This window comes from Sorex fumeus, unplaced genomic scaffold, assembly GCF_029834395.1.
Source record: "Sorex fumeus unplaced genomic scaffold, SorFum_2.1 ptg000067l, whole genome shotgun sequence".
NCBI lineage: Eukaryota > Metazoa > Chordata > Mammalia > Eulipotyphla > Soricidae > Sorex > Sorex fumeus.
In genome coordinates, this window is record NW_026606124.1 from 2311681 (window position 1) to 2336679 (window position 24999).

General features: G+C 45.9%; 1 protein-coding gene across 1 annotated transcript in view; it reads left to right on the plus strand.

Moving 5' to 3' along the window:
• SIN3A (SIN3 transcription regulator family member A) overlaps positions 1-24999 on the plus strand; it is a 63816-nt gene that overhangs the window by 34106 nt on the left and 4711 nt on the right. The window contains exons 10-20 of the mRNA XM_056128722.1: positions 1250-1368; positions 2056-2266; positions 2527-2643; positions 6357-6595; positions 8632-8815; positions 10043-10616; positions 12238-12407; positions 16328-16501; positions 18292-18384; positions 20401-20495; positions 24632-24839. Of these exons, the coding sequence (XP_055984697.1) occupies positions 1250-1368; positions 2056-2266; positions 2527-2643; positions 6357-6595; positions 8632-8815; positions 10043-10616; positions 12238-12407; positions 16328-16501; positions 18292-18384; positions 20401-20495; positions 24632-24839 (2184 nt within the window). The remainder of the gene's footprint in view (positions 1-1249; positions 1369-2055; positions 2267-2526; positions 2644-6356; positions 6596-8631; positions 8816-10042; positions 10617-12237; positions 12408-16327; positions 16502-18291; positions 18385-20400; positions 20496-24631; positions 24840-24999) is intronic.

Here is a 24999-nt window from a genome sequence, read left to right on the forward strand (position 1 = left end):
GATTCCCAGCATCCCAAAAGGTCCCCTGAGCACTGCCAGGGGTAATTCCTGAGCACAGAGCCAGGAGTAACCCCTGTGCATTGCCAGGTGTGACTCAAAAAGCCAAAAAAAAAATGTTCAATATTATAAATTAAGGAAAAGGACCAGGTCAGATGACAGAAGTGTCAAAAGAGCATTATTCAAGAAAATCAGAATTTGAAATGAGTATTGACAAAGATTATTGCTATAAACATCTGTTAAAAGAAGCAGCAAAACCTTGGGTAATTATGGTATGCCCTGAGAATCAAGCATATGAAAAAGAAAACGTGTTATTTATTTTAGGATCTTACATTTTTTTTGTACTTATTTATTTTATTTAGATTTTTATTAGTGAGTGAAACACCATGAGGTGCAGTTGTAGATTTACAAATTTAATTTTTATTAGTGAAACACCATGAGGTGCAGTTGTAGACTTACAAAGATTTACAAATTTTTGTGCTTGGGTTTCAGTTATACAGTGATTGAATACCCATCCCTCCACCAGTGCCCATTCTCCACCACCACTGAGGATCTTACATTTTTAAAGAATTTATTATAGGAAAGTTTAAAAAAAACAACATGAAAGGGGCTGGAGTGATAGCACATCAGGTAGGGCACTTGCCTTGCACAAGGCTGACCTGGATTCGATTCCCAGCATCCCATATGGTTACCCAAGCGCCACCAGGAGTAATTCCTGAGTGCATGAACCAGGAGTAACCCCTGAGCGTTGCCGGATGTGACCCAAAAAGAAAAAAGGAAAAAAACACCATGAAATTAAAGAGAAGGGGCCAGAGAGATAATTCGAAGGTACGGTGCTTGCAGTTGCATACACAGCCAACCCAGGTCAATCCCTTGCATCCCATTTGGTCCCCTGAGTACCACCACCAGTAATTCCTGAGTGCTGACCCAGGAATAAGCCTGAGCACCAGCCGTCTCCCCCAAAACAGACAAAAATCTGAGGTGATGTATCCCTTACCATCTTTATAGTTCCCAGCCACTTGCCAATGTGCTTTTTGCATAGATACTCTCATTTGCCCTAGATTATTTGAAAATAAATCCCAGACAAATTATTTATAAATGTTTCATTCTTTATATGTGTGTGTGTGTGTGTATAAATATATTTAACTCAGACTATCACATCTAAGATACTAACATTGATTTCTTCCGTATCTTTTCAAAGCAGTCCCGGTTGAGTCCCCATTGAACTGTTTCTGTTTTGGTTATCCCCAAGGTCCGAAAGGCTCTGCGGAGTACAGAGGCCTATGAAAATTTTCTGCGCTGTCTTGTTATCTTTAACCAAGAAGTGATATCTCGGGCTGAACTTGTGCAGCTAGTTTCTCCTTTCCTGGGGTAAGTAGAGTTTACCCTTTCGGCATGCTGTAAAGGTGAAGTGATCCACTAAGTTTGTGAGGGTGTTCGATTTAGTTGTGTCTGCTCAGTTGGCTCATAATGTCAGTGTCAAAGAGTGCTCTGGGAAGTCCTGCGATTCAGCTGTAGAGCTGAGAAAACAGACAAGGAAAGGAATAGGCCATTACTGGGTGGTCTCCTGATTCCCTGATCAGTCTTAGAGATGTCGAAACCGATCTCTTCCAGATTCTAGAATATTAACTATGATTGACTACCTGAGAACTATTTGACATTGAGGCAGTATTCATTGTTTTGGTCTTGAGGCCACATGTGGCGGGTGCTCAGGGGACTAAATGGGGGCCAAGGATTGTATCTGGGTCAGGCGTGTGCAGGACACACGCCTTCTCCACTACATTATCACTCTGACCCTGAGGCAGTATTTTTAATAAGAAAAATGACTGGTTATTGCTGAGTGTCAGTGTAACTCTTCCGTCACTTCTTCGAACATTCTGCAAGAAAAGTTGAGGCGAGATGTTGGAAGCAGTGCTTTTTAGACAGGCAACAATAATTGCTAGTGGAGTTTGCTCCTAGTTACACAGAACTGATCCAATACCAAATGGTGGTTGTCATAATTCAAAATAACTGCAGCTTGCTTCTAATTGCTTACCGGTTTTTGCTTTGATTCTCCAGGAAATTCCCTGAATTGTTTAATTGGTTTAAAAACTTTCTGGGCTATAAGGAGTCTGTGCATCTGGAAACCTTTCCAAAGGAGCGCGCCACAGAAGGCATTGCCATGGAGATAGACTATGCCTCTTGTAAGCGGTTGGGCTCCAGCTATCGGGCCCTGCCAAAGAGTTACCAGCAGCCCAAGTGTACAGGGCGAACTCCTCTCTGTAAAGAGGTAAGAGCTCCGTTGGAAGGATCAACCCTAAAAACGCAACTTGCTCCAGAAAGAAGTGATACCAGGGAGTAAGAATTGATATGAATGAGGAGATGGAGTGTCTTTTCAATCTTGGGATTAGAATCTTTTATTACTAATAGCTCTTCTGCTAAAGCTGAAACTTGTGTTAACCTTCTCTCCCTGGGAACTGTCTTTCTATTGAGACTGCTTATTGAGAAAGCTTTGTTTGACTTTTGTTCAATCTCTCCTTTACTCTTAAGGTTTTAAATGATACCTGGGTTTCCTTCCCTTCTTGGTCTGAGGACTCGACTTTTGTTAGTTCCAAGAAGACACAGTATGAAGAACACATCTATCGCTGTGAAGATGAACGCTTTGAGGTGCAAGCTCCTTTACTTGAAGTTTGGGGAAATGCTTAGAAAGTTTGAACCCTATCTCCCTATCTATGAGCACTGTTGTTGTTTTAAATACAGGCCACACTAAAGGCAACAGGGATGCCCTTGGGTTCTAAGGTGTGGGGTTGAGAGGACCCATGCCTCCCCCAGGTAAAGCATGACCCGTTACCCTGAGCTCCCTAAAGGTTGACTTTTTCAAGGTTGAAAACCAGAGATGGATAGCGGGTAGGGCATTTGTTTGCCTTGCATGTGGATGACCCAGGTTCAATCCCCAGCATCCCATATGGTACTGCAAGCACCAGCAGGAGTAACCCCGAGCATCCCTGGGTGTGACCCAAAAAGCAAAATCAGGAAAGCCAGGGGCTCACTCACACTCTTCTGTGGCAAATACTTGTCAGACTTAACCATGTTTTAAGAGTTTATTGAGTGTATTAATAATATTTGTATGACAGGTGAGACTTACTCTCTAAGCTTTACTCTCTAAGCTGCTTTATCACTTTTAACTGAATATCCATTGATGGTTATGTAGTAAATTTTTAATGGCATAAAAGGGCTGCTTTGTATTACATATCCTATAAAGCTGTATCTTAAGGATCACTTGGCTTTCTTGAAGTCATTTAAATTTATGTTAAGATAGATATTGTGGTGAGAGGGATAGTACAGGGGGTCGGGCACTCATTTTTGTGTTACTGACACCAGTTTGATCCCCACACCACTAAAGGTCACCCAGTCTCCCTCGGGAATGAGCTGAGCACTGCCAGGTGTAGTCCAGGACAACTCCTACCCTCCCCCCCCCAAAAAAAATTGTTATTCTTAGGATGTATCATGACATTGTTAGCAAATCAGATGAACTGTGAAAGCTGGGATTTTCTTATATCTGGTCGTGATCTGACTCTTGAGAGACGTTAAAGTAAGAACTTTATGGTAGGAAGGAGTGTGTGTGGGCCCCATACGAAGCTTTATGTGACCAACAGTGGCCTCATACCAGACAAGTGCTTTATCACTGAGCTACAAACGACCAACCCTAGATTAGAAACTGTTAACTTTTTTTAATGGATTTTTAGGGGCCAGAAAGATAGTTCAAGTGCACTTGACCATGCACACGTGTTTTATCCCAGGTTTGATCCCATGAACCACGTAAGTTCCCCTGAGCTTCACTAGGAGGAAGTCCTGGACACCGCTGGGTATGATCCCAAAACAAACTACCACATGATTGAAATTTATTTTTAAAAATAAATCCATCAGTGTCCAGGGCTTTCCCTGCCCCTCCCCCATCCATTTATTTTTTCGTTTTGAGTTATCTGTTGAAAAGAGGTGATCTTTAATATGTGTCTTTAATGCGGGGAATGTGTCCCCTGGCACAGGTGGTTTGTAGAGGAAGAGTCAGCCTTCATAAGACCCGTGTCTTCATTCGAAATGCAGAACCTGGGTGGGGAGGGACAGAGGAGACTCCAGACCTGTCACTGAGGAACCAGTTCCCTCAGGAGGCCAGAGCAGCTTGGATGTGGACACGCAGTCTCTTTTCAGAGTCCCACCCAGAGAATCCTCCTTTGCTGGAAGTCGAGTTCTGCCTCCTGCTACAGTCTGGTTTGTCTAAGAGAAGACAGCCAAGTTCACAGCAAGCACAGGGCTGAACATCCAAGTTACTCTTCTGTCGTTGTGTTAAGGGACCGACTCCTGGTGTTTCTTGGGTATCATATGTGGTACTAGGGATGAACCCGTGTCAGTGATGTGTGAGGCAAGGCCTTCCTCGTTTGCACTCTCCAGCCCCAGATTGCTTTTTATTTTTATTTTATTTTTTAAGCTTTTTTATTGAATTACTGTGAGATAGACACTTACAAAGCTGTTCATGATCGATTTCAGTGATACAGTATTCAGCACCCACCCCTGCACCAGTGTCCCCAGGTTCCGTCCACCTCCTGCCAGCCTCTATGGCAGGCGCTTTTCCGCCCTCTCCCCCTTCCCCTCCCTCCTCTCCTCTGGGCATTGTGGTTTGCAATATTGATACTGAAAGGTTACTAGTATGACGGTAATAGCTGGGAATGATCTGCTGGCCAAGATCTGAGGGTTTATGGTAGGTGAGGGATATAACATTGTTGATTCTGATATATACAGTTACCACTACCCTTGTGCCCAAAGTATTCTTCAGTTACTTCTGGTTCATCTCCTCAGTCCCTACCTTTTCTTCCCCCTAAATTACGAACTTTCAAGTAGATGAGAAGGGAAAATCTGAAGTGAAGAAAGGGGCTGGTAGAGAATCTCGGGGGAAGTCATGGTGGGTTCTGGGTCCCTGATCCATTTAGTTACCTGGTTAGTTCGCCGATAAGAACAAAGACCATGTGAAGGGGTTGGATTTGCTCTGTGTAAGCCTGGCCTGTGAACCTGGATTTGATCCCCAGCACCTGTACCACCTGGAGTGACCATGACCGACTCTCGGTACCACCCTGTTCCCAACAGTTTACCCAAAAAAAGATGGAAAGGATGTTAAGTGATACAAAGGATAAAATTACATTTTATTTAATGTGGCATTATATAAAATTGACCTGTTGTGCTCAAGTCTATGGATAGGGAAGTAATCTTTTAAAAAAAAATCTTTATTAGTTTATGGGGCTGGAGTGATAGCACAGCGGGTAGGGTGTTTGCCTTGCACACGACCGACCCGGGTTCAGTTCCCAGCCTCCCATATGGTCCTCCAGCAGCGCCAGGAGTAATTCCTGAGTGCATGAGGCAGGAATAACCCCTGTGTATCACCAGGTGTGACCCAAAAACAAACAAACAAAAATCTTTACTAGTTCAGCTCTGTGCCCATTGATGGCGCTTCACACCTAGCTTCAGCTGTTGCTGACAGGTTTTTGAATGATACATCACCTGTTGCTTGTCTACTCAATGCTGTAATTGAACATCTCTTCCACAGTGCTCCTGAGTTTTAACCATTTGCATAAAACTAAATTGTGACATGTTATCTTCTTTGGAAAAAAAAATTTTTTTTAAGAAGCCAATTAATTTTATTCTCTTCTTTTTTGGGTCACACCCAGCAATGCTCAGGGGTTACTCCTGGCTCTGCACTCAGGAATTAGTCCTGGTGGTGCTTGGGGGACCATGTGGGATGCCGGGGATCGAACCCAGGTGGCCGCGTGCAAGGCAAACATCCTACCCGCTGTGCTATCACTCCAGCCCCTTTGGGAAATTTTTATCAGTCTCAAAGACAGCATTTTTTTATTACCATTATTGAGTAAATTTAGACTATAAGTTAGAAAGTAGAGGTTAGCACTTTTTCTTTTCCCTTCTTTTTGGGCCACACCCGGCAGTGCCCGGGGCTTATTCCCGACTCTGCACTCAGGAACCACTCCTGGTGGGGTTCTGAAGACTATATAGGATGCTGGGGATTGAACGTGGGTCAGCCACATGCAAGGCAGGTGCGCTACGTGCTATACTATCGCTCGAGCACCCAACTCTTTTTCTCTTTTTGAATAGGGCGTTTTTTGTTTTATGTAGGGGGGAGGGGAGTTTGTTTTTCTGTGTGAATTATTTACTGCTTGATCTAGAACATTAACCTTATGGGAGAGACAGATTTTATCCCTATTTTATGGAGAAGGAAACAGTTTTATATGGCTAATAGGACCGAGGCTAGTGTTTCAGCCTTCTCGGTTTCAGTTCTGTTCTTGTGTAGGACTAAATATGCTACCTTTTTTCTACAGCTCGATGTAGTTTTAGAAACCAATCTGGCAACAATCCGGGTTTTGGAAGCAATACAAAAGAAGCTTTCTCGGCTATCTGCTGAAGAGCAAGCCAAGTTTCGCTTGGATAACACCCTTGGGGGCACGTCTGAAGTCATCCATCGAAAAGCACTCCAAAGGATATATGCCGACAAAGCAGCGGACATCATTGACGGATTAAGGAAGAACCCCTCCATCGCCGTCCCAATTGTCCTTAAGAGGTACCTGAGTGGAAGTGCCCTTTGTGCTTTACGATTTCGTGTCCCTGAAAATAAGGCGCTCATTAGCCCTGAAGACCCTCACTTTTCTCCAGCCCTGTTTGTTAGAAATAGGGTTTCTTGATGAGATTCTGTATAACAAGAGTAGAGAATGAACTTGCAATCCATAATGGAGTACTTATGTGTTTGTGTTTAAGAGTATTTGGGGGGTTGGAGAGATAGATAGCACAGAGGTAAGGTACTTGGCATGTATGCGAGGTTTAATCACCAATACCACATATGATTTCCAGGACTGATTCCTGAGCACCAATAGGTATGATACACACACACTCACACACATACACACATACACACACACACACACACACACATTTTATATGATAAAAGAACAAAGGAGGAAATTATGTTCCTGCTACTTACTGACACTTTTTTTTTTTTTTTGCTTTTTAAAAAGGAAAATTAGTCTTTCAAACAGTAGGGAGAACTCAGGAGAGCTAGTGTTCATGCTCTGTGTGCTGGACTCCTAGATTCTACCCCTGGCACTGCATGGTCTCTGGAGCACTACCAGTCATGATCCAAAAATTTTTAAAAAAGAAAAAAAGTATTTATAAAATGTATTTTCTCACTGGGCTGGAGCGGTAGCACAGTGGTAGGACATTTGCCTTGCGCGCAGCCAACCTGGCCGAGCCAGGTTCGATTCCTCTGCCCCTCTCAGAGAGCTTGGCAAGCTACCGAGAGTATCTCGCCCGCACGGCAAAGCCTGACAAGATACCCGTGACGTATTCGATATACCAAACACAGTAACAAGTCTCAAAGTGGAGATGTTACTGGGCTCACTTGAGCAAATCAGTGAACAATGGGAGGACAGTGTTTGTTTATTTTCTCACTATTTTTAAAACTTTGCTTGCTGGTCTACCAAAAATGTCTTTTGGGAGGACTAGAGAAATAGTCCCGTAGGTAGGGTGCTTGCCTTGCCTTGCTTTGCATGCAGTGGGTTCAGTCCCCTGAATCCCACCAGGAGAGATCCCTGAGCACAGAGCCAAGAGTAAGCCCTGAGTACTGCCTGTTATGGGCGCCACCACCCAAAATAATAATAATTATTATAATAATAAAGTCTTTCTGGGCCATGGATGTGGCTCAGTGGTAGAGCATGGCTGAGACTCCCACCACTGTTCCCCTCCGAGCACTGCTAGGTGCTCAAGAAGCAACAGTCTTTCTCTAAAGAAACCTCGCTAGTGGGACTGTTCACCCGTGCAGGCTCAGCATCAAGCAGGAGCCAGAACCAGAACAGTCTGGAGGCCACACTAGGAATCCTTGCCTGAGACCTGGGTCTGCTCTCTGCCACCTGGGGAGGAGGAATGCTGCCCAGGGCACGGGTGTGTGGGTATTACCCTTCCTTCCCCTCCGGAGCAGCCACAAATTAAACTCAGTTCTTTTTAGACTACGGACTTGTAGTGTAGGGTTCCGGTGCTGGGCTTACTTTCACTCTTGTCTGTCAGCTCTTGACAGAACTTCCCACCCTGCGTCGTTAGGCGCATTCATTGCAGAGACCTCAGCAGAAGTATGGCGGGTTTCATAGAAGTCCTGCAGTGGAGACACAGGTTGGACTTGCCTTAGTTGGCCAGGATGGGAACCCCCTCTTCAGGGGTATTGTGTGGTATATTGTTAAACTTTTGGAATGGTATTTCACAAAAACCGTTCTAGGTAAGATTTATGAGTTTGGACACAATATCCCTAGATACGTATACAGCCAGTGATTTTTTTTTTTTTCTCCCCTCACATAACAGAATTTGACTAGTTTGAATAACAACAGCCCAGGGTGCCTTTTTTTTAAACCTATTACACATACTGATTTTACAAACAAAGTGTACCTGACATATTTCTTACTCCTAAACCCTTATGAAAATAGGTTTTATATCCCCAGTTTACTAAGAAACAGTTTTATATGACTACACAGTTTATATGGCAGAGCAGAATTGCGTTCCAGGGAGTTTGACTCCTTACTTCATGTAAGTCTCTCATCTGAATGCACCCACTAGGTTGAAGATGAAAGAGGAAGAATGGCGAGAAGCTCAGAGAGGCTTTAACAAGGTGTGGCGAGAGCAGAATGAGAAGTACTACTTGAAGTCTCTGGACCACCAGGGAATCAACTTCAAGCAGAATGACACCAAGGTCCTGAGGTCTAAGAGCTTACTCAATGAGATTGAGAGTATTTATGATGAGGTGAGTCTTTGTTGAAAAGCTTTGATCTTAGAAATTATCTTTGTTCTATGAAAGTGCGGCTCTCCAAGGTCTGTTGATTCTTGCTTTAGAAACTATCATGTTTGGCAATGCCTGTTTCGAGCATTTTAAATTTAAGCCTATCTTTAGACCTAAACTGATACTTGTTTCCCAAATATCATCCTTGTTTTGTTATTATTATTTTTTTTTCTTTTTGGGTCACACTCAGTGATGCACAGGGGTTGTTACTCCTGGCTCATGCACTCAGGAATTATTTCTGGCGGTGCTCAGGGGACCATATGGCGTGCTGGGAATCGAACCCGGGTTGGCCACTTGCAAGACAAACAGCCCTGCCCGCTGTGCTATCACTCCAGCCCCATATCTTCCTTGTTTTAGCTTACCCCCACCTCTTCTGTTTCTTACCCTGTTTCCCTCATTCTAGTGGGCAGATCAGAAGCTCCTACAGTTGTTTGGCCTGCTGCCCCCTTTCCAGGAAAGGAAAACCATTCAACTCAGCACCATACTGGAGCTAAATGGTTTAGTGTTTTTTTGTTTAGTTGTTTTGCTTTTTTGGGTCATATCCAGCGATGCCCAGGGGTTACTCTTGGCTTGGCACTCAGGAATTACTCCTGGTGGTGCTGGGGGACTTATGGAATGCTGGGATTAATCGGGCCGGCTGTGTGCAAGGCAAGTGCCCTCCCCGCTGTACTATCGCTCTGGCCCCACTAGGTGTTTTTTAAGGAACCAAGTACACCTCATGCCACAAATTGCACCTGAGCTTGCTCACAACCCCAAAGGAGTAATATCACCCACTTTGGGAAATATTGATAATAAACTGTCTGAACTTTCCACAATTTGAATACTTTGTTAATCTGCCAATTTTTTTTCCTTTTATCTTTGTCTATTCCACACATTGACTGGGATTATATATGTAGCGCTGAGAACACTGAGGGGAAGAGAGTGGCGGGGAGCTTGAATCGTCTTGTGGGGCCAGAGAGTGGGGACAGCAAAGAAAAGGTCTTCTGTGCAGCTGCCCCGGGATCCATCCCCATCACCACATTCAGTCACTCCTGAGTCCCTACCAGAAACAGTCCCTGAGCGCAGCTGGGTATGGCCCAGAAACCACAACTTATTTGACCTGTTTCTAATAACAAAAACGGGCCAGTCTCCTAGGTGTGTTGGTTGTTGCTGTAAACAGCTCTGTAATGCTTTGCGTGTCCCTCTTCTCAGAGACAAGAGCAGGCTACTGAAGAGAACGCAGGTGTACCTGTCGGCCCACACCTTTCCCTCGCCTATGAAGATAAACAGATCCTGGAAGATGCTGCTGCACTGATAATTCACCATGTGAAGAGGCAGACGGGGATTCAGAAAGAGGACAAGTACAAGATCAAGCAAATCATGCACCATTTCATTCCAGATCTTCTCTTTGCTCAGAGAGGCGATCTCTCAGACGTAGAAGAGGAAGAAGAGGAAGAAATGGATGTAGATGAAGCCACAGGAGCTGCTAAGAAGCACAATGGTGTTGGGGGTAGTCCCCCTAAATCAAAACTACTGTTCAGTAACACCGCAGCTCAGAAGTTAAGAGGAATGGATGAAGTGTACAACCTCTTCTACGTCAATAACAACTGGTACATCTTCATGCGGCTGCACCAGATTCTGTGCCTAAGGCTACTGCGGATTTGTTCGCAAGCTGAACGGCAAATCGAAGAAGAAAACCGTGAGAGGGAGTGGGAACGGGAGGTGCTGGGCATCAAGCGAGACAAGAGTGACAGCCCTGCCATCCAGCTGCGACTCAAAGAACCTAGTGAGTGCTTGAACTGTTGGGATTCAGAGGGTGGTATTATGTATTTATTTATTTATTTATTTTTTTAAAAGCTTGTACTAACGGGGAAAGTCCTTGTCTAGTTTCAGCCTTCCTTTTGGTGAAGAACTGCTAATACTGGTTCTTAATTCTGAAACCTTTATCTGTGTTGATTCTCGCTGAGGGAGAGAAGTGCTGAACATAAATTGGTGATTCCATCTGGTTAGGTCGAAATAAGACAAAATTACCTAATCTTGGCCTGATCACTGGAGTGTCCCCTGGCTTGAGAATTATATAGTTTGGTCCTGAGTAGTTACTTCAAGCCACGTAGCTTGCTGGAAATATATTTGTTACCTGTACTCATAGCTTTATTTTGGCATAAAATTATTTTCCGGGGTGATAACACATCCCTTACTTATGCTGCAAATTTGAACAAGGTGATAACCCAGTGATGGAGCACAAGTCAGTTGCTTTTAAGTCATTGTTCTGCTCTATCTTTTAATGAGTATTTCACACCTTTTCTCTCACTTCCTTTTACTCCCATGCAAATTTTATATATAAAGGCAACCAACCAATCAGAGACCGTTGTTTCATAATTTATTTTTCATAACATGTGTTCTTGGGCAGGGAAGAATACCAGTGATCTATCGTAGGGCCTCGTACAAAGAAAACACATGACCTGCCTCTGTACTGCACCCTGGCCTCCAAAAAAAGGCCAGCTTTTTCCCTGAAGTGTAACACATGCAGAAAAGTACGTGAATCCAAATTGTATAAACCAGTGACTGTTTGATGTGAACATGCCTGTCTACCAAGTTCCCCGGGGAGGCGCAGAGCCCACCTGTCGCTAGTGGTTCTCCCATGCCACGGGCTTCATTTCCAGCAGTTGGGAACCAGGCCTTCCTGTTTGGGATCTACACGTGAGCGGGCCTGGTTTTCAGAGGCTGACAGCAGAGTCCTTTCTCCGTGTCTTCTGCACTCTAGTTGCCGATTGTTTGTATGCAGCTGGTGGTTGGGGTGCACGTGCAGTGAGCCAGAACATCTAGTGCGTCCATGGAGTACAGTGTTGAAAGTCCGTTTTCAAACAAGGGAACTTTGACAAATGCACATTACTTCATTATCCAGAGAAGGTTTCATTCGTGCTTCCACTCTTTGGTTCCTGAGAGGTTTCCTGGTGCTGGAGCCTGCCTTCTCTCTGCGCTTTCTGCTTCGTTGAGCTGCTTTATGAGCGAGTGACCCGCGCGTGGAATGCTCTTCTCTAGCTCGGAGAGCAGGTTCCTCGCAGCCGAGGAGCCCAGCCACTTTGTGAAGCGACTTGCCCCCTGGGCTATCTTGCTTTCCTCTCATGAGGAGTCCAGCCCTGCTGTAAAGACAGATCTTCCTGGCATGGTCAGTCCATGCTGGAAGCACCATTAAAAGTTGCAGAGTCACCCCCCTCAACTGGGGAGCACTGGTGCCGTCTGTCAGATTCCGCCTCTGTTGGCGGCAGGTTGCACTGGGTCTGTTTTGAATCCCGAAACGGTTTGTTCTTTCTGATGCTCTAGACTAGCCGTGGGTTTTGCCCTGCCTCTTCTCCTGGTCGTCTCTCAGGCGGGAGGAGGCCTCACTTCGCTTGTCTCTCCCACAGTGGACGTGGATGTCGAAGATTATTACCCGGCTTTCCTGGACATGGTGCGCAGCCTGCTGGATGGCAACATCGACTCCTCGCAGTACGAAGACTCGCTGAGGGAGATGTTCACCATTCACGCCTACATTGCCTTCACCATGGACAAGCTCATCCAGAGCATTGTCAGACAGGTGAGGCCCCGGAGAGGCTGAGAGGGAAGAAGTCTCAGATCAGGCAAAGAAGCACTCAGATTCTTGTTAGAAAGGGAAGGTCTGTCTCCTCATTTCACTGTGTTTATGAGCATCAGATTCTGGAGGAGGTTAAAGTCATCTTGGATTTCTCGTGGTAACCAAATCTGGTTGCCCTTTGTATGTACTTCTGTGCTCCATATAGTGTGAGCCTGTTGTCGACTGGAGACTCAGTTGCGCCTTTCATGCCGGCTGCCATGAAAGCAGCCAGAGAGCACTGGTTCTGCTCCCAGCTCCCTTCCCTTGCTCTTGTCTCGTCTGCCAGGGTGATCTCTTGGCAGGTGACATTTCCTTCCTTGTGGCTGCTGGTATTCTGTGTTCTGACCTCGTTAAATAGCCACCCACCTCACTCTCGGGGGCCCCTCAGAGTTAGATTTGTGGTTGGCTTTATGGTTGGTTTCTTTGAAATTAATTCATTCAGGTATGTGAAAGGGCTAAAATTCAGCAGAATGGAAGAAGCCAAAAATATCAGTGATCTGGGAGACATTAAGCACATGGCATCATCGATAGGTAGTAAGAGAAAAAGATTTGTTTTCATTTGTTTAGAGGCCACACCTGGCAGTGCTCAGGGCTGAATCTTGGCTTTGTGCTCAGGGTTTGCTTCTGATAGAATTGGGACCATATTGGGTGCTGGGGACGGAACCAAGGTTAGCGCCTGCAAGGCAGGTTCCTTACCCACTGTGTTCTCTTCAGCCTGGAGATCCTTTAAATTTGTGTTTGTTTGTTTGTTTGATTTTGAACCACACCAGGCAATGCTCAGGGGGTTCTCCTTACTCTTCATTCAGGAATCACTCCTGGTGGGTGCTCGGGGAATACCAAGCTGGGATACCGAGATTAAATCTGGGTCAGCCATGGGCAAGACAAGCGCCTTGCCCACTGTACTATCTCTCTGGTCTGAGATTTTTTTTTTTAACTGAAGAGTGTTTAAAATATTTAATGGGTAAGAGCATTCAAGGTAAGACTAAACCTCAACCAAATGGGGATAGAAGGAATCTACTCCAGATCCTAGTGACATCTACAACAAACCCACAGCCAACATCATACTCAATGGCAAAAAATTAAGCCTCCCTCTGAAGTCATGTAAAAAGAAAAAGTGTCCACTGTCTGCTGTTGTTTAAGAGTCTTAAGAGGCCTCACCGCAACGGCTTGACAAGGAAAATTAAAGGGATTCCAGTTGGAAAAGAAGAGGCCAGCAAGATACTAAGGTGCTTGCTTTGCATATGACTGACCCAGATCCATCCCTGGCAACCCATAGGTCTTCTGAGCATTGCCAGATGTGGACCTCTCTGTTTTGAGGGAAAACTTAAACTATCACTATTTGCAAGTGACTTGCTGTACATAGAAGACCCTATAGATTCCTCTAAAACATTTAGAGACGTGAGGCCAAGAGGCAGTATTGGGTTTCCCGCCGCCAGAATGTTCCTGTGTGGTGGAGATCATACCTTGGAGATACTTCATGCTGCTGCTTTTCCTGGTCTTTCTCAGCTGTTTAGCTTTTTTTTTTTTTTTTTCTGCTTTTTGGGTCACATCCAGCGATGCACAGGGGTTACTCCAGGTTTATGCACTCAGGAATTATTCCTGGCGGTGCTCGGGGAACCATATGGGATGCTGGGAATCGAACCCGATCGGGCCGCATGCAAGGCAACCGCCCTACCCGCTGTGCTATCACTTCAGCCCCTGTTTAGCATTATTTTAATGATCTCACAATGATCTCATAGACTCCCTTTTCTAGACTCAATTGTAATTTAATTTTTTTACTTTTTCACTCCTGCGACCCTCAAATCACTCCATATTCTGACGTTTTTCACTTCCTGCGACCCTCAAATCACTCCATATTCTGACCCTCTATTCTCCCTGTGCACATCTGAAGATTTACCTGCCATTAAGACTTCAATTTTGAGGACTAGGGAGTTCAAAGGGCTGGAGCTACTTTGCATATGGGAGCCCCAGATTTGATCCCTAGCACTGCGTGGTCCCCTGAGTAATTCTGGCTATGGTCCAAAGACAAAATGGTTTTCAATTTTATTTCACCTTCCTTTGTTACTTTGTTGTCATTGTAGTGACTGCCCAGTCACTACACTCAGTTGTGTTCTCACACACTTGCAGTTCTTGTTGGGGATCACACATTTGAGCTCCACATCCTTGAATGCGCCAGAGATTGCCGCTGAACTGGCACCCAGTATATGAGTGTGCTAGGGGTCTAACTTGAGGCCTCCTGGAAGTGCAAGTGCTCTGCCACTGATCCACATCCCTGGGCCCCAAGACTTTTTAATGTTAGAAATAATTAGTTGTCATAGTTACTGGCACTTCGAAAAGAATGTATCTTTCTAAAAATAGAATAGTGCAATGACAATTTTAAAGACAAATTGTTGTTGCAGTTAATGTTTTGCTTTCTTGGTCTGCTTGTCACATTCTCTGAATTTTGATGGGTATTAATTCATTTAAGGAAATTTTATTTCACAGTAGTAATATCATTCTGACCTGCAAGCATGAGGACTTTGAAAGATTCAGCTTCCTAGTCATCGGTTAGTTTCAGTAACATAGCTAGAAAGCCAGGATTAGGATTCAGTGGTGGAACTCAGTGCATGTGTGAGGCCCTGGGTCTGATCTCAGTACCACCAAAAAAGACAAAAGTCAAGAGATACTACATCGGGTAAACTTCCCTTGCACACAACCCATCCCATACAGACCCAATATCCCATTTGATCTCTCAGGCCGTGCCAGGAGTGAACCCTGAGAGCAGGGCCAGGATTCTGAGTTAGCCTCAAAGCAGACAAATGTCATGACTCATTTGTGATTGCCTTGTGCTAATAGAATGAAGAAAGAGTACTGGCCCTAGTACTTGAATTTAGCCCCACACACTCCTACAGCGAGTCCTCCGGGGCAGTTAATTCAGTACCTAATGAGTTGCATAGTTTGTCCTAGAACTCGGAGTACAGGCATAGATCTTGCTTCCCTAGTACTTCTCCCTTGGCACACAGTGAACTTTCTCACCGCCTTTGTATTTTTTTCAGTATGACCAGGTACCCTTTTCAAGCTTTCATCCCATGGTAATTGTATGAACAGGTGAAAATATCTGTGAAAGCCATAAGTGCTAAAGAAGTGTCAAAATAAAAAAGCTATGGAAATTTTCTTTCATACAATTTAGCTTTCAACTTTTTTGTCAGGGTCTCACTGCATAGAGCTCGGTTAGAAAGGGGTCAGGGATAGCCAGGACATGTAGGGAGCTACTTGGGATTAAACCTGAGACCTCAAGCCTGCTAGGTGTGTGTTCTGCCACTCGAGGTGCACCCCGACCCCTCCAGGACTTTTTTTTTTCGTGTTTGGTCTTTGTAGCGTCCAGATGGGCTCAGGACCTTACACATGCAAAGCAAATGCTGTACGATGACCTTTCTCCCTGACGCCACACCTCCACACCTGGGATTTACATTGACACAGGCAAAAAGCAAACGCTGTGTGTATGATGGTCTCTGTCCCGTCCATGCAGCCACCCCTGCCACACACACACCTGAGTTACCGTAAGGTTTTTTGTTTGGGAGTCACGCTTTATGGTGCTCAGGAGATTGAAATCGAGTCTCCAGCATACAAAACATGCGTTTGTGTTCTCTTTTCCCCCTATTCCGTCCTGTAAAACTTGGCTTTTTAAATAGGTGTGAAAGGGAAGAGTCATGCACCAATGATATGATTGAAATTTTGACTTGTCTACTCTCACAAAAATAATAAAATAATGGTGTAGAGTGGTAACCGTTCTAAAGTTACCAGTCCAGAGACCCACTTGGAGGTGAGGGACCAAAACCTCACGCTCGTGTGTGCGGGAGAAGCGGAGAGGTTGGCTCGCTGACAGCTGTGTGGTTTGCTTGCAGCTGCAGCACATCGTCAGTGACGAGATCTGCGTGCAGGTGACCGACCTCTACCTGGCCGAAAACAATAATGGGGCCACTGGAGGCCAGCTGAACACACAGACCTCAAGGAGCCTCCTCGAGTCAACGTACCAGAGGAAGGCCGAGCAGCTCATGTCAGATGAGAATTGCTTTAAGGTGAGTTCCTCCCATCGCTGGGACCCAAGCTAGTCCTTGAGCGACTCTGGGCGTGGCCCTGGTGGGGCGGGGCCAAGCAAACCGCGGCACCAGACCTGAGCGTTGGACCAGGGGTGGCCCCAATCCAGAGACCCGGAAAATCACATAGAAACTGTGCTGGTGACACTGCAAGTCGTTGATCGTCTTCACCAGAAGTCAGAGCCATTTCAGGGTACTTTGACCCCGGGACTCCATTGGAACTCCGTAGACTTCTGTGAGCTTATTGGAGAAAGTATAAAAAATACGGAAAAGTACGACTGGTTTTGTTTTTTGGTCTTGTTTTTTGCTTTTTGGGTCATACCTGGCAATACCCAGGGGTTACTCCTGACTCTGCACTCAGGACTTAGCCCTGGCAGTGCTCAGAGAGCCATATGGGATGCTGAGAATCGAACCTGGGTTGGCTGCGTGTAAGGCAAACACCCTGTCCGCTGTGCTATTGCTCCAGCCCCCAGAGTATAACTAGTTTGAGTTTACTATGCTACTAGTGATGCCCTCCCCCCGCCCACCAACAAAAAGAAAAAATCAGTCTGCATCCTGGGAGGTGACTCTCAAAGGGCCAGATGTCTGCCTACAGTTGGGAGCCCTAAGTCCATACTGGCACCACCAAGCAGTGAACCTCTGAAAACTGCTGGGTGTCACCCCAGATTTGGTTTGATCCCAAGCACCGTGTCAAGGTTCCCCAAGTGTCAAAGTAGAAGTAGCACCTGACACTGCCAGGTATGGCCCGAATCAAATGATGAGTGAGTCCGCTGCTCTGAAATTGGTATCCATCAGCGCCCATGGGCATCACTTGAATGAAGTGGAATCTTTTCCGCTCTCCTAAGAAATTGTTCATTCCCACAGCATATTGCGTGTGTCTAGAATAGCACTTTCATAGTTGGTTTAGTGATTGTGTGAATACAGCCGTTTAAATGCCTGTTCCCTTTATTAAATTGCGCCGCCTCGAACTGGAGCCCGTGAGCGCCGCCCTGTTTGAATAATAGGCATTTGGCTGCCTGTCGGGTGAATGAAGTGGCATATAGAGAAGGGCTGCAGACGGTAGAGGAACTTCAGGGCCAGACCAGACCAAAAAGTTTGCGTTTTCCTATGGTTGGCGAGTGATGACACATGCCTACCACCCCCGACTAGGAATTGAATCCAGGGCCACCTCAGACATGCAGGGGAAATGCTCGACCACTAAGCTGCATCCCTAGTGCAAGTTGGAAGGGGCATTCCCAGAAGAGTGTGTCCTGGCTCTCACTCAGGAATCGCTTCTGGTGGGGTTCTGGAAACCATATGGCATACTGGGAATTGAACCCAAGTAGGCCGTGTGCGAGGCAAGACCCCTGCCTCCAGCCCCATGTTTGTATTAATTTTATTATTTTTGTGGCTTGAGTTCTGTGCCTGGCGGGCTCGCGTGAGGCTTACTTGTTATTCTGCACCCTGGAATTACTCCTGGAGGTGCTCGGCAACATACGGGGTGCCAGGGATGGAGCCTACCTCGGCTTCAGTTATCGTTTTACTCCTTTAAGGAGTACGAGACCCAAAACGGTGCGATTTTCTTTAACGCCTACTTTCTCTGATAGCAAAACAGGAACTTTGTCTTTGTCATGACTGACTTTCTGAACTTCTGAGTGTGTGCATTTCCTCACTTGGGGTACAGTTTTGTGACTTCATTGTCTCTTCACCCTCCCCCCCCCCCGCCCTGCAGAAGAACTCGGTCATGTGCTTGGCTGTGGCCTTTCGTTCACGTTCAGGTTTCTCATTTGCAGCTTATGTTCATCCAGAGCCAAGGCCAGGTTCAGTTGACCATTGAGCTTCTGGACACTGAGGAGGAGAACTCCGATGACCCCGTGGAAGCAGAGGTATGGACCAGGGGCACTGTAGGGAGAGTGTCGAGAAGCCTGTCGTGTCCGGAGAGCATGCCCAGGATTGGCTTCGAGAAGCCAGGGCACCCTCTGCTGCCGAAGGGCCGGACATGGTGCTTGGTTCATAGAGCATTCCGGCCTTTTCCTCAAGGGAAGGGGAAAGCTGCCTAGTGTAGGCAGGTAGGCAGGTCGGCAGGGTTAATGGCAGCCTCATCTACCTCCCTCGCTTTTAACAGATCCATTTCCGCAGAGATGATTTGGTTGGCAGCTTCCCTTTCTCCCCCCTAAAGTACAAGAAACAGCAAATGAGGAGCCATCTGTCTCGTGGTGTCATTCCCACCCACCTCTCTTGGTTTTGTTTGGATCGCACCCAGCGTTCTGAGGGGCTGCTCCCGGCTTTGTTTTGGGAGTTGTTCTCCTGGCAGTGTTTGCAGGGCCGTGAAGTTACCGGAGATCTAACGTTGCGTTTTCTCCGTGCAAAGCGTATTCTCCAGGCTGTTGCGCCATCTCCCTGGCCCTGCCTAGTGTTATCCTGGCTGTGTATCATAATTCCTTTTTATTGGAATAGATGAAGCCAGGAGTTCTTACCCCACAGAATAGTCATAACCATGTAAGGTGGTTAGCACAGGTGTATCTAGGATCTAGGTGGTCATTTCTTTCTTTCTTCCTTTTTTTTTTTTTTTTTGCTTTTTGTGTGGGCTGGAGTGATAGCACAGCGGGTAGGGCATTTGCCTTGCATGCAGAACCACGGGGCCGACCCGGGTTCAATTCCTCCACCTCTCGGAGAGCTCAGCAAGCTACCAAGAGTATCTCACCCGCACGGCAAAGCCTGGAATTCTACCCGTGACGTATTCAATAAGCCAAACACAGTAACAAGTCTTACAATGAAGGCGTTAATGGGCCCGCTCGAGCAAATCGATGAACAACAGGAAGATAGTGCTGGTGCTTTTTGGGTCACACCCAGCGATGCACAGGGGTTACTCCTGGCTCTACACTCAGGAATTAACTCCTGGTGGTGTTAGGAGGACCATATGGGATGCTGGGAATTGAACCCGGGTCAACCGCGTGCAAGGCAAACACCCTACCCGCTGTGCTATCACTCCAGCACCCTAGCAGGTCATTTCAATGAAATGTTTGCTACGTATGGTATTCCGGGAGATGGGAGGTGGGCTTTTTTTGTGATCCTCTTTGTCTGTACTTGCTAAATAATTTTTGTATTTTTTTTTCTTTTTGGGTCACACCTGGAGATGCACAGGGGTTACTCCTGGCTCTGCACTCAGGAGTTACTCCTGGCGGTGCTCAGGGGACCATATGGGATGCTGGGAATCTAACCCGGGTCGGCCGCGTGCAAGGCAAACGCCCTACCTGCTGTGCTATCTCTCCAGCCCCTATTTTGTATTTCTTGATGCTAAAAATCTGTTAATATGAAAGATCCTGATTTCCAAACTACACGTAGTTTTTGACACATACATTTGGTTCTTCAACAAAGGTTCACAGGGGGAATAAAACTTGATAGTGAGCTTCAACCCATTTATGACTTCCGTAACTTTTACATGTCTTAGAGAAACTGCATCAGAACTTCAGCGCAATGAAATTTTTAGTCAGGAAATTTATTTTATTTAGTCTTTAAATTTTGGTTTTTTGAACCACACCTGGTGATACTCAGGGTTTATTCCTAGCTCTCTGCTCAGAGATTACTCCTGGGGGGGTTTAGGGGACCACATTTGATTCCACAGATTAAGCCTGTTGCAGCACATGCAAGGCAAATGCCCACCTGCTGCACTATCACTCTGGTCCTCCTTCACTCATGAAATTTTAGAGTTTTCGTCATGAAACAGACTTCTGAAGAAGCGTTTCAAAGCATTCATTATAGAAAGACATTTTAAGATCAGATTCTTTTAATCTTAAAATGTCTCATATAATTTTACTCACAGCATTTGCCAGACTCTCTCTCGAGGACGGTGTTAGCTTTCGTGTTCTCTCCTCAGTCCTATTCTGTGCTTTTATTTCCAGCGTTGGTCAGATTATGTGGAGCGATACATGAATTCTGATACTACCTCTCCTGAGCTTCGTGAGCATCTGGCCCGGAAACCAGTATTTCTCCCAAGGTGAGTCCTTGGCAGCCCACGCCTTGTCCGTGATAGAGGATGGAGAGTAGGTGACTTTCAGATTCTTGGTTTTCACTTAGTCTGTTCATTTCTCCTCTGTGCTCTCAGCCTGAAGGTTTGCGTGGTGGATGTGCCACGGCTTACCTGAAGCTCCTGCCAGAGCTGTAGGCGGGTACGACTTGTAAAGAATCAGCAGGACCTTCCCTCTGTTGTAGGAACGTGTGGGAGGGATTTTCCAAGGCTTGATGATTTACTGGGTTGACTCACAGGACTCACAGTCAGTCACAGTGATGACTTATTGCAGTGAAAAGATCTGACGCTAAATCAGCAAAGAAAAAATGTGCCTGTGACCAGGAACAAGGAAGCCAGTCCCCGAGTCCCAAGAGTCCTTTTCAGTGGAGTCACACATGGCACAGGACGCTTCAGAATAACGAATCTGATGTTGTCCATCAGGGAAGCCCCTTAGACTTATCACCAGTAGTTATTGACTTCTAGTAGTTCTGTTGTGTTCACTTCGGTTCCTTTTGCCTAGCATAAACCAAAAACTCTGGACAAGTTTTTCAACATGAATCATTTTTGGTGGGGTTCCTCTCCCCTCATTTGTGGGGGTAGGATGGGGTGGGGTACTTGTTTGAGGATTTTTGTTTAAGCCCACACCCTACGATGCTCATGGATTATTCTGCCCCCAGGGATTACTCCTGGAAGTGCTAGGGGAACCATATGGGATGCCAGGCATCAAAGCTGGGTTGGCCATATGTAAGGCAAGCACCCTTCCCGCTGTGCTCTCTCTCCAGACCCCTTTTTTTCCTTCAGTTTGTGTTTGCTTGGTTTTGGGGTTACACTGGTGGTTTTTGCAGTTTACTCCTACTCTGTGCTCAGGGATTATAGCTGGAGGGGCACTGTGTAGTGTCAGGGGTCAACTGCACGCGAGGAAAGCTCAGTGCCCCCTGTGCTACTACCTCTCTAGCCCTTCAGTTTTGTTGTGGTGGTCTCAGGAACTGGATCTTGGACCACATGCAGAGCTGGTGCTCTCTTCAATAGCTGTATTTCTGGCATTGACCAAGATTTTTTTTTTTTTTGCATAAATAATTGATTTGGGTTTTTTGTTTGTTTGCTGTGTGTCTTTTTTTTTTTTTTTAATTGTTGGAATTTTGGGCCACACCCTGCATTGCTCAGGGTATGCTCTGTGCTCAGGGTTCACTCCTGGCAGGGTGGGCCATCATGTGCAGTACTAGGGATCCAGCCCAAGTTGGCTCTGTGCCAGGTGAGACTCCTGCCTACTATACACTGTCTCTCTGACCCTAGTTCAAACAGTTTGGACACAGTCACTCTCATTGTTAAAATGTATCGGAGAAAAAGTTCGAAGATCATAATACAAACAGCTTGTAAGCTTGTCTTTCAAAAGGTGATCGTGGCCTAGGATGCTCACTTTCCCTCTCAGGGAATTTCTTGAATTCCACTAGATCAACCCCCAAAACTTTTGTTTATGTGAGTAATCTATACCACGTTAGAATTAAAATTGAGGGTCCTACAGATAGTACAGAGTTAAGGCACCTGGTGGTGCATGCGGCCCGCCTCAGTTCAACCCCAGCATTTCATGTGGTTCCCCAGCACGCGAAGGGAATCCCAAGCATGGGTTCAGGAGTAGCCCCTAAGCACCGTCGGTATGGCCTGACACATCCCCCCCCCCCAGTACAAATTCTAAAAAAATCAATTGGAGGGGGTAGGGGTTTGTGGGGGCGGGGGCACACCCAGCAGTGCTTAGGGTTGACTCCTGGATCTGCACTCAGAAATCACTCCTGGTGGAATTGGGGGACTATATGGGATGCCGGGGATTGATCCCAGATTGGCTGCATACAAGGAAAGCACCCTAGTGGCTGTGCGATCTCTCCGGCTTTAATAAACATTAAACCTATTACACATAAGCAACAACAAATTAGTGAAAAGAGTGCTATTATTGTCCATGTTTTCAGATTGGTTTTCATGTCTTTATTAGCAGGAGCAATTGAATTGCCGTATCGGTTCAGTTGGTGGGAATACCTAATGATTTCATATGATTCAACATTGGGTTTGTTGCACTGTTGTTTGATTGAAATATGTGAAGGAATTTAGGTCTTAAATATTTTTAACGAAAAAAAAGTATTCTATATCCTTCCAGATAATTTTTTGTTGTTTGTTGATGTGAGTTTCTCTTCTTTCGTTTGGAATTGGAATGGGACTAGCTGTGTTCTGTCTCTGGAAGAATTGAAGCAATAAGCAGTCAAATAATTTTCGGTGTTCTGTGGTTCGGATGAGAGCCTCTTGATTTCTGTTAAGGAATGGTTAAATTAAGACATTTCTCTGCAGCCTTTAAAGAGAAGGAGACAGGGGCTTGAAGTACAGCAGGTAGTGTGTTTGCCTTGCACGCGGCCCACACAGGTTCGGTCCCCAGTACTCCATATGGTCCCCCCAAGCCCCTCCAGGAGTGATCCTGAGTGCAGAGCCAGGAGTAACTCCTGTGCATTGCCAGGTGTGACCCAAAAAGCAAAAAAAAAAAGAGAGAGAGAATTAATACTAAAGTGGCAAGTCATCATGACATTAAGTGAAAAAGAAAAGAAATGTGTGTAAGGTAACCCTACTTTGGGATATGGCTCAAGGTGCTAGAGTCCATGCTTTGCTCTTCATACTTTCAAGATATCGCCATACTACATGGTACTATGAGCACTGCATTGGGAGTAGCACCTGCGCATTCTGGATTTGGGCCATGCCTTCAAGATTTTTGGACTCCTCCCCCACGGTTTTTTTTCTTTTTTTGCATCACACCTGTGATGCTCAGGGGTTACTCCTGGCTGTGCACTCAGGAGTCATTCCTGGCGGTGCTCAGGGGACCATATGGGATGCTGGGAATCGAACCCGGGTCGGCCGCGTGCAAGGCAAACCCGCTGTGCTATTTCTCCAGTCCCGGCCGTCCCCCGCCACGTATCTTAAAAGAATAATCCCAAGCGTGACTGTGACCTGCCTTACATTTGAGAGCCGCTGGGTTTGATCCCCAAGCACCACTAGAATTTTTTCTTACTCCTATCCAGAGGCAAGGAGATAGTACAAAGGGTTGGAGTTCCACGATCATCCCTGGGAGTGATCCTTGAGTGCTGCCAAGTTAGACACAAAAACAAAAAAAATCTAAAACACAAAGCAAATAATTGCACATATGTAAATTTTGAGAGGCCTAAAATATTTTGTTTTTGTTTGGGGGCACTGCTGGCTGTGCTTACAGCTCACTCCTGTTGGTGCATATGCAGTGCTGGGGATTGAACCCAGGCAGGCACTTCAACCCCTATGCTGTCTCCAGCCCTGGCCTAGAAAGTGGGTTCAGGGGCCAGAGTCAGAGAATATGGTGGGTTGCATGTTTGCCTGGGATGTACGTGATGGCTGACCTGGGTTTGATCCCTGGCACTCACATGGTCCCCCCAAGTACTACCAGCAGTGGCCCAAAAATGAGAGAAAAGTTGATTCAAAATACTTGCCTACTTCTGCCAAAGTAAGTGGGATTTGGAGAATTGTGGTAGCAGGTTGAAGATTTGTGGTGTTTCGATTTTGGACCATGCCTGGTGCTCCTGAGGCTACTCCAAGCTCAGTCCTTGGGAGTTGCTCCTGGTAGTTCTTGGTGGTGTCATGGACTCCTGCACACAAAACTCTTGCATGCCAGGCCTCTTGCAAACAAAACATGCATTCAGCCTATTAAACTATCTCTCTAGCTCAGATTTCTTTTTTGTTTGGGGAGCCACACCTGGTGATGTTCAGTCTTACTTCTGGCTCTGTGCTCAGGAATCACTCCTGGCAGGGTCAGGGGACCTTATGGGAATGAGGATCAAACCTGGTCAGCCACGTGCAAGGCAAGTGCCCTACCCTCTGTACTATCTCTCCGGCCCTCCAGTTTAGCGTTGTGCTTTTTATTACGTCTGCAATTTCATTTTTAAATTTTTACTCACACCCCCCCCCCCAGTTTTTTGTTTTGTTTTTATGAAACCACTGAACTCTTTTTACATAGATATAACTAAAATTATAAGTACTGTGAAGCAGATAGGAAAACTCCTTTCAAGGGAAGTCTCGTAAGTGTTCAAGCTGAGCTCTGATCTGTGGAGCATTTTGCTTTCTAGGAATCTGCGGCGGATCCGAAAGTGTCAGCGTGGTCGGGAACAGCAGGAAAAGGAAGGGAAGGAAGGAAACAGCAAGAAGACCATGGAAAACGTGGAGAGCCTAGATAAGCTGGAGTGCAGATTCAAACTCAACTCTTACAAGATGGTGTACGTGATCAAGTCGGAAGACTACATGTATCGGAGAACCGCCTTGCTCCGAGCTCATCAGGTGAGAAGTGCGAGTGAAGTCTCCTACTAGCGTCTCCCCGTCTGCTTGGGGCCTGGCCCACCTAGAGGCCTCTGCTTATCTTCCTTCGTGAAAGCCTTCGGATGGGTTTGAAAATCATTGAGTAAGTGTTCATTTGTTATGGATGCCAAAACAGAATGCC